The 12,157-nt window shown below is 44.4% G+C and overlaps 2 protein-coding genes and 1 pseudogene across 2 annotated transcripts; all 3 read right to left on the reverse strand.

Moving 5' to 3' along the window:
• Window positions 1–5,490: 5,490 nt before the first annotated feature.
• Window positions 5,491–6,429, reverse strand: LOC148562801 (uncharacterized). The gene has a single exon (XM_088490997.1). The coding sequence runs from the start codon at window positions 6,427–6,429 to the stop codon at window positions 5,491–5,493; it is 939 nt and encodes a 312-aa protein (XP_088347123.1).
• A 347-nt stretch (window positions 6,430–6,776) lies between these two features.
• LOC107647265 (uncharacterized) lies at window positions 6,777–7,196 on the reverse strand. The gene has a single exon (XM_016351361.1). It carries the CDS (start codon window positions 7,194–7,196, stop codon window positions 6,777–6,779), a length of 420 nt encoding a protein of 139 aa, XP_016206847.1.
• Window positions 7,197–9,531: 2,335 nt separating this feature from the next.
• On the reverse strand, window positions 9,532–11,833 carry LOC148562802 (protein FAR1-RELATED SEQUENCE 5-like; annotated as a pseudogene).
• Between the last annotated feature and the right edge of the window lie 324 nt (window positions 11,834–12,157).

Consider the following 12,157-nt stretch of genomic DNA (forward strand, 5'->3'; position numbering starts at 1 on the left):
TTAACACAAAATCTATTAAAAACATCCCTAAAAGTAACTAGATCCTACTAAAAACATACTAAAAACAATGTCAAAAAGCGTATAAATTATCCGCTCATCAGTGGCAGAAGGATGCCGCAGTCCTTAAGTACTCGTGGGAGAGTCTAGATGAGGTAGAGAGGGCCTTTGTAGGTGTCTTGGAAGAGCACTGAGGAGAGCCTCCTTATCTGGACACGAAGAAGTTTTTAGGAGATCCTGCTCTCCTTCGTTCTGAACTAGGTAGCACCCGACTTCTTTATAAGGCTCGGTTATTGATAGAGTGAATAGATCTACCATTTCTTGAGATCTCTCTTCTTTTTTTCTTTGTTTGTTTGCATTTTTTGTATCCGTTCATTGCGTAATTGTTTTTGTGGTCTCCTTTTCCTTTTTTCAGAGATGATTGTGAGTTCTGATTCCATGAAGTTTCTTAGGAAGACTAAGAAGATGGTGGCGGCCCAGAATGTTCAGAAGAAGGCTTCGGGGGAGGGTTCTTCTCAGATCCCACCGAAGAAGCCAGAATCTGATCCTCACGGTCTGAGAAAGATCATTCCGACCCCGAGAGTTCGGGCAGCGTTTGTAGATCCACCTTTGACGACTTCTGGTACTGCCTCCTCCCTGACTTCATCAGGCCCTCCTCCTAAGAAGCCGAAGACTTCCGGGACCTATGATCTGAATGATAAAGACTTTGATGGCGTGGCATTTGCTTCAGAGCTTGTCGCTCCTTCTGGCAAGGTTCCGACTTATCATGTGTCTTTCCTCTATCACCTCAACTTTATAGCCAGCAATAGCATCCGTATAGCTAATTTTAGTGCCGCCTTGTCTCGGGATCTCCGGAAGTTCCCTATTCATGCTACCAGTGCTTTTCTTGAGAAGGCCAAGGCTGAGTATGATAGGGTAGAGGGGTTGACACTTGAGCTGGAGGCGAAGAATGTCGAGCTGGAGCTTGATGTGGAGAGGGAGAAGGCTCGGGCTACTGTCGCGGAGGCTACTGCTAATCTTGCTGAGTATATGGCCAAGAAGGCAAAGGAGAGTTATACTCGGACTTATGGCGAACTTCTAGAGGCTAAGGAGAAGCTCCAGTCTACTTATGATAACTATGCCGAGCTCCAAGGCCATGTGGTGAATGGTATGAATGCTCTATATGAGAATTTAAAGGCCCATGTCTGAGTCATTTCTCCCGATGCTGACCTCAGTCTGTTTAGTATGGATAACGTTGTGGAGGATGGCAAGATTGTGCCTGCCCCTGATGATGATGATGAGGCTCCTCCTTCTGTTTCGATGGTTAAAGCTTATACAGCTCCTCCTGCTGAGTTGTCTGCAGCTCCTTCTACCGAGGTGCCCCATCCTGAGCCTGAACCCGAAGTGGAGATCCTGAATGGCCCGAATGGTGTTGTTGGAGCTGTTTCGATCTCAGTCATCCCTCCTGCTCCTAAGGATGCGGTGACCAGGGCGAAGCTGGACCCTTTATGATTTTCTCTTTTATATCTCTTTTTATTATGTATTAGTGCGGTCCAATTTGTGGACCTTTTGAACTTTGATTTTGTAACACTTTTGGACGACTTTTTCTGACACTTCCTAGTTGCTTCTTAGAAACTTTTTGGTTTAATTAAAACACTTTGTTACTCTTTGGGTTGTTGTAGGCCAGCTCTTGAGTCTGTTAATGTCTTAATTTCGTGTCTAACTGTTCTGGCGGTGAGTATTCGATTTTGTCGAAGTACTTTCATCTATCTTTGTACGACCTTGTGCTTGGCGATGGTGTTCCTTCGCGGGCTTTTATGACCTAGGATTTAGATGTTTGGAGCTCCTTGGTCCGACATCCTTTGAGGTAGTATTCGCTCTATGGACTTCTACCTTTGCCTTTTGGACCACGCCTTGTCTTAATTGTGTTGACAACTTTCGACTTGGGTGACGTCATCCTCACGGCTTGTTGCCTGGAATTTTTAGTCGATTTTCAATAACTTTTCAGGTAGTGTTCTCATGTGGAACCTTTTTCTTTTTAGTTTATTTGGACGACTTTTTAGCCCTGTTTCGAGGTCGTGCTTCTGCTTTTTAAGTAGCGTCCCTTTTTAGGAGTTGCACCCTTTAGCTAATCACTTTGGCCCTAGGTTTTTCAACCTTTTGGCCTTTGTATGGTGTTGTTCCCTTTGTAGTGATCCTTTCATTGGTCCGACTTCTCTGTCGGGCCTTCTTAAGTTATTTTTAGTAATTCCATTTTAGTCCGACCTCGTCAGGTCGCTTTATATGGGTTACTTTTTATAACTTCTCGCATGAACTTTGGGCTTTATCGCTTTACCTTGCCGACCTTTCCTGGTCGGGCGATGAATTTTGCGTTTATTTTTAGCGTAAGTTAATGCATCTTGGCAGGAAACTTTTTAGGGAATCTTAAAATTTTATTCAAGTTAAAAAATGTAAGGACAAAATATAAATAAGAGTATGTACATATGAGGGCTTACCCTGCTAGTCAGGCAGCTTTTGGGTCTTGACCTAGTACCTTGTTAAAAAACCCTTTAGGGGGGAAAAAGAGTGCGCCTTGGCCTGGGACCTTTTTCTAGCTGTAGTACCTTCTTAGGTTACAGGTGTGCCATGACCTCGGGAGCTCCCGCCCTTGGAGGTCGGCCACCCTATAGCAACCTTTTCCTAGTATTTCTATGACTCGGTATGGCCATTTCCAGTTAGCTGCTAGCTTCCCTTCTCCTGACCGACCTGCTCCGATATCATTTCGGATTAAGATGAGGTTGCCGGTAACGAAGCTTCGCTGGATTACTTTTCGGTTAACCTTGAGCCATTCGACGCTTTAGTGTTTTCTCTCTAATCCGGACTTTTTCTCAGACCTCCTGAAGTAGGTCAAGCTCTTCCCTTTGTGCTTGGGGTTGGTATCTTCGTTGTAGAAGACCACCCAAGGAGATCTTTCTTCTACCTCTACGGGAATCATTGCCTCCATTCCTTAAGTAAGTCAGAAGGGTGATTCCCCGGTGCTGGAGTGTGGGGTCGTTCAATATGCCTATAAGACTTGGGGGAGCTCTTCAACCCAGGCTCCTTTTGCGTCCTGTAGTCGGCGCTTTAGCCAAGCCAATATGACTTTATTGGCAGCTTTCGCCTGCCCGTTGGCTTGTGGGTGTTCTACCGAGGTGAACTGGTGTTTGATTTTCAGATCTGCTACCAAGTTCCTGAAGCCCATGTCGGTGAACTGAGTACCATTGTCCGTGGTGATGGAGCATAGGACTCCAAACCTTGTGACAATGTTTTTGTATCAGAACTTCCGACTTCTTTGGGCGGTGGCGGTGGCCAATGGCTCTGCTTCGATCCACTTTGTGAAGTAGTCTATTCCTACCATGAGGAACTTGACTTGTCTTGATCCCTGGGGGAATGGTCCGAGGAGGTCAAGCCCCCACTTTGCGAACGGCCAGGACGAAGTGACACAGATGAGCTCTTCGGGTGGGGCAATATGAAAGTTGGTGTGCTTCTGGCAAGGGGGGCATGTTTTGACGAACTCTGTTGCTTCTTTTTATAAGGTCGGCCAGTAAAAGCCACCTCAGAGTACCTTTTTGGAAAGAGCTCATGCCCCGAGGTGGTTGCTGCACATGCCACTTTAGACTTCTTCTAGGACTTCCTTTGTGTTGGAGGTCGGGACGCACTTTAGGAGGGGCGTTGAGACCCCTCTCCTGTATAGGATGTCGTGCACTATGTTGTAATGCTGTGCTTCCCGTATGAGCCTTTTCGCCTCCTTTTTATCTGTGGGAGTATTTCAGATTTGAGGTAGTTGATTATGGGATTCATCCACCCTTGGTCCTGGTTTAATATATTTAGGACCTTCTCTTTTTCCGAGGTTGACGCTTCTTGTAGTGTTTCTTGGATGAGGCTTCTATTACTGTCCCCCGGTTTGGTGCTGGCTAGTTTGAAAAGTGCGTTAGCTCGGGCGTTTTGTTCCCGAGGTATATGTCGGATCTCGTATTCCATGAATTTTCTGAGCTATTCTCTGGTCTTGTCTTTATATTTTTTCATGGCGGGATCCTTTGCCTGGTAGCTTCCTTCTAATTGCGAGGTGACTACTTATGAATCGCTGAAGATGGTAAGCTTTTGGGCGTCGATTTCTCTAGCCAGCTTCAAATCGGCCAGTAGGGCTTCGTATTCGGCTTGGTTATTTGAGGCGGGAAATTCAAACCTTAGGGAGAGTTTGAGCTGGGTCCCTTGATCACTTTCTAAGATAACGCCGGCTCCACTTCCGGCTTTATTTGATGAGCCATCGAAGTAAAGATTCCAGTTAGTGGAGGTCCCTGGGGTGTCGGTGTACTCTGCGACGAAGTCGGCCAAGTACTGAGACTTGATGGCCATCCGGGCTTCGTACTTGAGGTTGAATTCGGACAACTCGATCGTCCATTGTAGGATTCTTCCAGCTAAGTCAGTTTTCTGCAGGATACCTTTTATGGGTTGGTCGGTCCGTATTCTAATTGTGTGGCCTTGAAAATATGGCTGAAGTCGTCGGAAGGTAAGTATGATGGCGTAGGCGAACTTTTCTATCTTTTGGTAGTTCAGTTTAGCCCCTTGTAAAGCCTTGCTGATAAAGTAGGCGGGTTGTTGCCCGTTGTCGTCTTCTCGGATCAGCGCTGATGCTATTGCCTGACTTCCCACGGCGAGGTATAGTATCAGTTCTTCTTCTTGCCGAGGTCGGGTTAGGATAGGTGGTTGCCCTAGGAATGTTTTGAAGTCCTGGAAGACTTGTTCACATTCAGGGGTCCATTCGAACCTCTTTCCTTTCCTTAGTGTTGCATAGAAAGGGAGAGATCTTAAGGCTGATTCGGTTAAGAATCTAGACAGGGCCGCTAGTCTTCTGTTTAGCTGCTGTACCTCCTTGACATAGGTAGGGCTTTTCAAGTTGAGTATAGCTTGGCATTTGTCCAGGTTTGCCTCGATCCCTCTCTAGGTGAGCATGAGCCCTAAGAATTTACTATCTTCTACTACGAAAGTGCACTTCATGGGATTTAGCCTCATCCCGTGTTTTCTTGTGGTGTCGAATACTTCGGTGAGGTCAGGTAGCAGCATTTCTTCTCTTTGTGTTTTTACTAGCATGTCGTCTACGTAGACTTCCATTAGCTTTCCGATGTGGTTGGCAAAGACTTTATTCATCAACCTCTGATATGTAGCCCTGCGTTCTTGAGTCCGAATGGCATGACTACGTAGCAGTAGTTTGCTTTCGGGGGTTAGGAACGAGGTCTTCTCTTGGTCGGGTTGATGCATCGGGATCTGGTTGTACCCGGAATAAGCATCCATGAAGGAGAGGTATTTGTATCCCGACGAGGAGTCAACTAGGGTGTCGATATTTGGGAGTGGATAGGGGTCTTTTGGGTAGGCTTTGTTGAGGTCGGTGTAGTCAACACACATCTGCCACTTTCCATTTGGCTTTTTGACCAGTACGACATTGGCTAACCATAATGGGTACTTAACCTCCCTTATGAACCCTGCCTCCAGTAATGCCTATACTTGTTCTTCCACAACTTGCAACCTTTCTGGGCCGAGCTTTCTGTGCTTCTGTTGTACTGGTCGAGATCCGGGGTATACCGCCAGTTTGTGGCACATTAGATCGGGATCTATGACGGGCATGTCCGCGGCTTTCCATGCGAAGAGGTCAGAATTGTTCTTTAGGAACTTTGTTAGTAGTTCCTTTAAGTCCTCTTTTAGGTTTGCCCCTATGCTTGTTGTTTTATCGCTAGTGTCTCCGATTTGGATTTCTTCGGTATCGCCTTCTGGTTGGGGATGAAATTCTTCATGGGCCCGGGTTTCCCCTAGTTCGATGGTATTAGCTTCCTTTCCTCTGGAGTCGCCTTTTAGGTTCAGGCTTTCGTTATAGCAGCGTTGCGTAAGCTTTTGATCTCCTTTGATGGTGGCTATCCCTTCTGGAGTTGGGAACTTCATGCATAGGTGCAGAGTGGAGACTACTGCGGCGAGCTGATTTAGGGTAGTCCGACCTATAAGGGCGTTGTAGGCGGGATTCACATCAACCACAATGTAGTCTATGCTCAGCGTTCTAGACCGGGTTCCTTTTCCAAAGGTCGTGTGCAGTGGTATGTATTCGAGTGGCTGGATCGGGGCTTCTTCCAGTCCGAACAGGCTGTTGGGATATGCCCCGAGCTCCTTTTCTTGTAGTCTGAGCTTGTCAAAGACGGGTTTAAATAGGATATCTGCAGAACTTCCTTGGTCAACTAGTGTTCGGTGGAGGTTGGCATTAGCCAACACAATGGTAATGACCACAGGGTCATCATGTCCAGGAATGATGCCCGTGGTGTCTTCTTTTGTGAAAGAGATAGTGGGGAGGTCGGGTGACCTGTTCCCCTCTCCAACATGGTATATTTCTTTGAGGTGCCTTTTACGGGACGAATTTGAGATCCCTCCTCCTGCGAATCCTCCGTTGATCATGTGAACATGCCTTTCAGGAGTGTGAGGGGGCGTTTAGCTCGTCCTCCCTCTTCATCTCTTCTTCTCTTTTTTGGCTCGTCCGCTCTGTTGACTAGGAACCGATCTAGTCTTCCTTCTCGGGCTAGTTTTTCTATGACATTCCTCAAGTCGTAGCATTCATTTGTGGGATGCCCGTAGATCCTGTGGTATTCGCATTACTCTATTTGGCTCCCTCCTCTTTTGTGCTTAATCGGGCGGGGTAGTGGGATCTTTTCTATGTTGCATATTTTCCAGTAGATGTCTACCAAAGATACCCGCAAAGGGGTATAGTTATGGTATTTCCTGGGCTTCTTTGCAGATTGGTCCTCCTATTTCCTCGCTTCCTTATCTTTGTCCTGAGATGGGTAGGCAAATATGGTTTTGGAGGTTTCTCCTAGTCGAGAGTTTTCCTCCATATTGATATACTTCTCGGCCCGTTCTTGTACCTCGTTCAGGGATGTCGGATGCTTTTTAGATATAGAGTGACTGAAAGGTCCTTCCCGTAGACCATTGATGAGTCCCATGATGGCTGCTTCTGTAGGGAGATTTTGTATATCCAAGCATGCTTGTTGAATCTTTCCATGTAGCTTTGGAGGCTTTTCCCGATCTCCCTGCTTGATCCCTAGTAAACTTGGAGCGTGCTTGGTTTTGCCCTTCCGAATGGAGAACCGAGCGAAGAACTTCTTGGTGAGGTCATCAAAGCTTGTGATTGATCTTGGTGGCAAGCTGTCGAACCACTTTATTGCCATTTTGGTCAGAGTAGTCGGGAAGGCCTTGCACGGGTTGTGTCTGAGGCATCCGTGAGGTACATCCGACTTCTGATGTTGCTGAGATGATGGCTCGGGTCAGACATTTCATCGTACGAGGTCATGTCAGGAGCTTTGAAGTTTTTTGAGACTTTAGCTTTCATGATTTCCTTTGTGAACGGGTCTTGGTCTTTGTGGGGGCTATCTTCGCGGTTGGATCGAGTGGCTTTAGTTTTGAGGTCAGCTTCGAGCTTTGGAGTTTTTCTTCTAGCTCTCGTCGCCGTCTTGTTTCTCTCCAGAGGTCTTGCTCGGCCTCTCATTGTCGTTCAGCATCCTGTTCGAGCTGTTTGATGCAATCCCGTTGTTCACGGATGGCATCTAGGATTTCTTCGTTATGGGGTTGCTTATCTCCTTTGGAGTGGTGTGCATTCTTTGGGGAGGTTGGTGTGGCATCCGTGTCCTTCCTTGGTGTTCCTTCTTCTAGTCTGGAGGTGTGGTCGTTGGTAGGAGGGTTGTTTGTCATGTCGATGGGATGACTTCTAGGTTTTTCGGCAACGGCGCCAATGTTCCGAGGGTTACCTGAAACGTTGAGGTCGATCTCGAATGAGATCTTATGGTGCGATCAAAGTTGTCGTGTCTGACTTGTTTTTGCTCGTGGTGCTGCTGATCATGGGTCACCGGGGGTGGTGGTACTTGCAAGAGACTTCGATGCTTAAGTCAGTACGGGCTTTAGGCAGGTTTTTTTGTAGAATTGGGGTATGAGTTATACCTGGGTGCTCCAGTGTATTTATAGTAGTGTTTGATGATCTTCCTTTGAGATAAGTTTGTTATCTTATCTTATCTTTTTGTGGGTGAGGTCACTATCTTTTGTCCAACCGCCTTCTAGTGGTCGGTGGTTCTTCTGCTTTGGGCCTCCTTGGGCCTCTATGGCGATTTGTCTGAGCTCTTTTATGAAGAGGTCGGTGGTGGACCTATCTTTGAGGAGGTCGGTCGCTTTGCTTTAGTCCAACCCGGACCTTATAGCTCGGTCCAGGGTATGAACACTGATATTTAAATAAAATTTGTTGTTGTCATCAGCAACACCTTTGTTTATGTTGACAGATTCGACCCTTTGAACCCTGATCATAGAGCATTCATGAATTGCAAATTGTTAATAATAGAGGTCATGTCACCAACAATGTCGCATTTAATGAAATCTATTGTTGAAGCGTGACTTAATGCATTCCCTTTTTTTCATAAGAACTAGTCATGAAAAAAAAAATCGCACATATACCTTATGTTAATTAATGTGTTTATTTCGTTACAATTCTAGTAGACATAAAAATTGTCCAGTGTAAGACTATATGCTTGTGTATTCCTTCAAATATTCTTTATGAGTTATTACAAAATTCCAATTTTTCAACCTCCATCATCAATTGAAAAATCTAATTCTTAAATCGGACGAAAAACTCATTCATGACATGTTCTTAAAATTGTGCCTTCAAGATGGGTTTTGCAGCAGCTATAGTATTTTTACTTATAAACTGTGGCTTCATATTTGGGATGAGTTTATTGTTGTTATCGCTAACATCTTCATTCATGTTGGCACCCCAAGCTAGTATCATAGATTCCAACCTTTGAAGGGTGAAAGAACCTTCTTCGTCAATTACTTCTTTAACTTCCTTTGTTGTACGGGTCACACAAAGGCATTTTAAAGGTCACTAATTTAGACCTCCTCAATCCAATTCTACAACAAATTCCATGACAACAGGCTCAAATCTTGATACAACATAAGTAACTGAATAACTGAATAACATAAGTAACTGCATAACTGAAAAAATCTTCATCTTAACAAAAGATAAGGAAAAAATAACCTGCCTTAATAATGCCTAACATCACAATGAAGGAGCCACAATAGGAATAGAACAAACTACTTGCAGTTAACACCAAAATTATTGCTTAAGAAAGCCTCATTCATAGGAAAAACACCACATAAGAACCATTTTCACATCAGGTTAACCTACCATAAAAACGACTAACACGGCAACACAACTAGAATTGTTAAAATTGGACAAGAGAACTAAAAATATGTAAATTTTTTCTAATCACCTAAACACTTCAATCACATGTAGTCATGTCCATCCACCTAGTTTCGTCGTGACCTCTTTCCAGAATAATGAATTGGCCTATGGCTGGATCCGCCATCCTGCAAAAAAAAAAAAAAATAGATGGCCCGTGCAATCAAATGCTACAGTTCAAAACATTAATGCACTAAAAATATCATGAAATAATTAACAAGTACAAACGTCAAGCATTACCACATGTGGCGCATACGGATCACCACAATCCTAGGAATTAATCAACACACACAAACCTCATCGACGACATCATCGTCTGTGGCAATGCAATTTCTTCGGTCGTGGTCTAATCCAAGGCACTGCCTACAATGTCTCCCGTTATCAGCATTCGTGCTCCCACGAGGTGCACCCTTGGACCTGATAATCTTTGGGTCGAGAATGTGAGTTTCATTCGCCCTTGCTTGAACGCGACTACCCGTTTGCCCTATGCCACCAAGAGATTCAAACTCCCTCGATATTCTGGCAACTTCTATCATGGCAGTGTTGTATGTTTCCCTGCATTGCAAGACTTTTAAACACAGCAATAGGCAGGCACTCCATAATGCACTATATCTAATGGGAAATCCATCCGTGGGATCGACTGATGCATGTTGACTACTGCTATCGGCAACCTTGGCATCTTTGCACCACCTATGCAGGAGAAATCAGCTTGGCAGATCTTCTTTCTCTAGCTCTTTCAAGACACAAAATATATGGCAGCAAGGTATCCCTAATCTCTCCCACAACTTACAAGAATATGCATACTTATCACAACTTCTATCCACGAAAACCGAGTACACATGATGGGGCTTTCGATACTTTCGGAATATGAACTTCTCGGTACTACCAATACTGTCCCTGTGCAAAACTAACAATGCCGCAAACCCCTCGATCTGATTTTGCACCTCGTAGAATATCTCCGTTGTGTAGAACATGCTCGCAGATCTTTCCAATGTTTCGAGACCCGTTGTCATCACTGGATTTGAGTAAAGAGTCTTGTAATCTATAATGAATTCGTCATTCTAGTAATCCTTGACTACTCGATCCAGGTTCTTGACCAACTCAAGTAAGCAATTCCTGAACTTGATAAATTTTTTCAATGATGAATTAATACGCTCGCACCGAGAAGTAGTTCGAATGCCAGCACAAAACTTCTCACCCAAGTAAGCATTTGCCCACATCTCTCACTTTTTGTATGTCTTTGCAACCTAATCATTGTCCTCTAAACTGAATGACGTGACCATGTCCACCCAATAACTGTCAAACTCTTCCACATTAAAGCGACCATACACAGCAGTCTTAAACGCAGCACAAAAATCTTTGTCCTTGATATTAACAACAGCATTTCGAGCAAGATTCCAGGTGCATAGTCTATGTGTTGCGTTAGAAAATTCACATCTAATGGCCTCTTGCATGAATTCATCACCATCTGTGACAACGACTTTCGGCTCCTTGTGCCTCATTAAGCTACTTACCAACCATTTGTAGGACGAAATCTTCTCATCCTCTAGCAAACCAAACCCAAAAATAATTGTCTGCTTGTGATGGTTGGTGCTCGAAAATATCACAAGAGATTTGTTATACAAGTTTTTTCTGTACGTCGAGTCAAATGCTAACACATCACCAAAGCATTCGTAGTCATATTGCATGTGACCATTTGACCAAAATAGGTGCCCAATGTGCTTCTCAACGCAATAAGAGTACTCCACAACTGCCATCGGATCCAACTCAGCCTTGTCCTTCAAGTAGCTTGTTGTTGCGGCTGCATCTCCCTCTACGATCTTGGATTGCCTAACTCCATCCATATAATTATACAAGTCCTTACGTATAAAGTTAAGATTGCGATATCCACCACACATGTGGGCAAAGAAGCCCGTTATTTGAGTTGTCTGGAACCCGGCTTCATGCATGCTATGTATATGCGCTTTGTGCCCTTCTGTGATCTTCCTATGTTGAGCCATTACATTAGTGAACTCTTGGGGCGCCAAGTCATGATTATGATCCTTGACCAATGTCTTCGTCCGCCACTTCCCACAACTTTTGTCCAGAAACACCACAATCTTGGCATTGCAATTTGTGCTCGTCTTCGGTTTATGAGGCATTTTTCTCTCAACTCTCTCGTAGTGCTTCTTTTCACGCAGTCCTTGCCGATTGCAGTAGAAAAACTTCCTGACAATACTCCCCTCCTCATCTTTAATAGAATCTCCCTTTCACACCGCAAAATTAATACGCTTTGCATACGGGACATAGCTTGCATACGCATCTCCAACCCCATTAAATTTTGCAGATAACAACACAGAAGCAATCATAGGGGTTTGGACTGCTGAATTGTTTACCCATGACATTCTTGGAGTTTCCATTATGCTCTACGGAGGCATGCATATTGCTTCCACCACCATCCCAGCCTTCGTATTCACTGTTGGTAGGACCACTATCCCCTTCCTCAGTCAGCGGTTCCTTCAACCCGTTCGAATCATCCTCGTCCCTTGAATCGGTGCTCCAACCATCAGTCCATTGGCCTAACAACTCTGACATGCTACCATTGTCTAAATCCGACACACTATCAGACATCCCTGGATTAAACAAAAAAGAAGGCATTGAAGAACAAAGCATGCCGTACACATAGTCGTTTACGGAATTAACTTAAATGGAAACAATTGCTATACAATTAGGCATTAAGCGAAGTCTATAGTTGTGAGTCAATAGTCAATCACAATGTTTGGTCTATATAAATTGATTGACTCGTTGGTTTCTAACATTACAATGACAAATTTTTTATTTTTGGGTTAAGGTTGAGCAGAGCAAAATTGCTAAAAAAAGATATTAAATTCACTTTGGCCAAAATTGTTTGTACTAAACACACGTTGT

Source organism: Arachis ipaensis, chromosome B6 (assembly GCF_059453495.1).
Source record: "Arachis ipaensis isolate K30076 ecotype BB chromosome B6, ASM5945349v1, whole genome shotgun sequence".
NCBI classification, from domain to species: domain Eukaryota; kingdom Viridiplantae; phylum Streptophyta; class Magnoliopsida; order Fabales; family Fabaceae; genus Arachis; species Arachis ipaensis.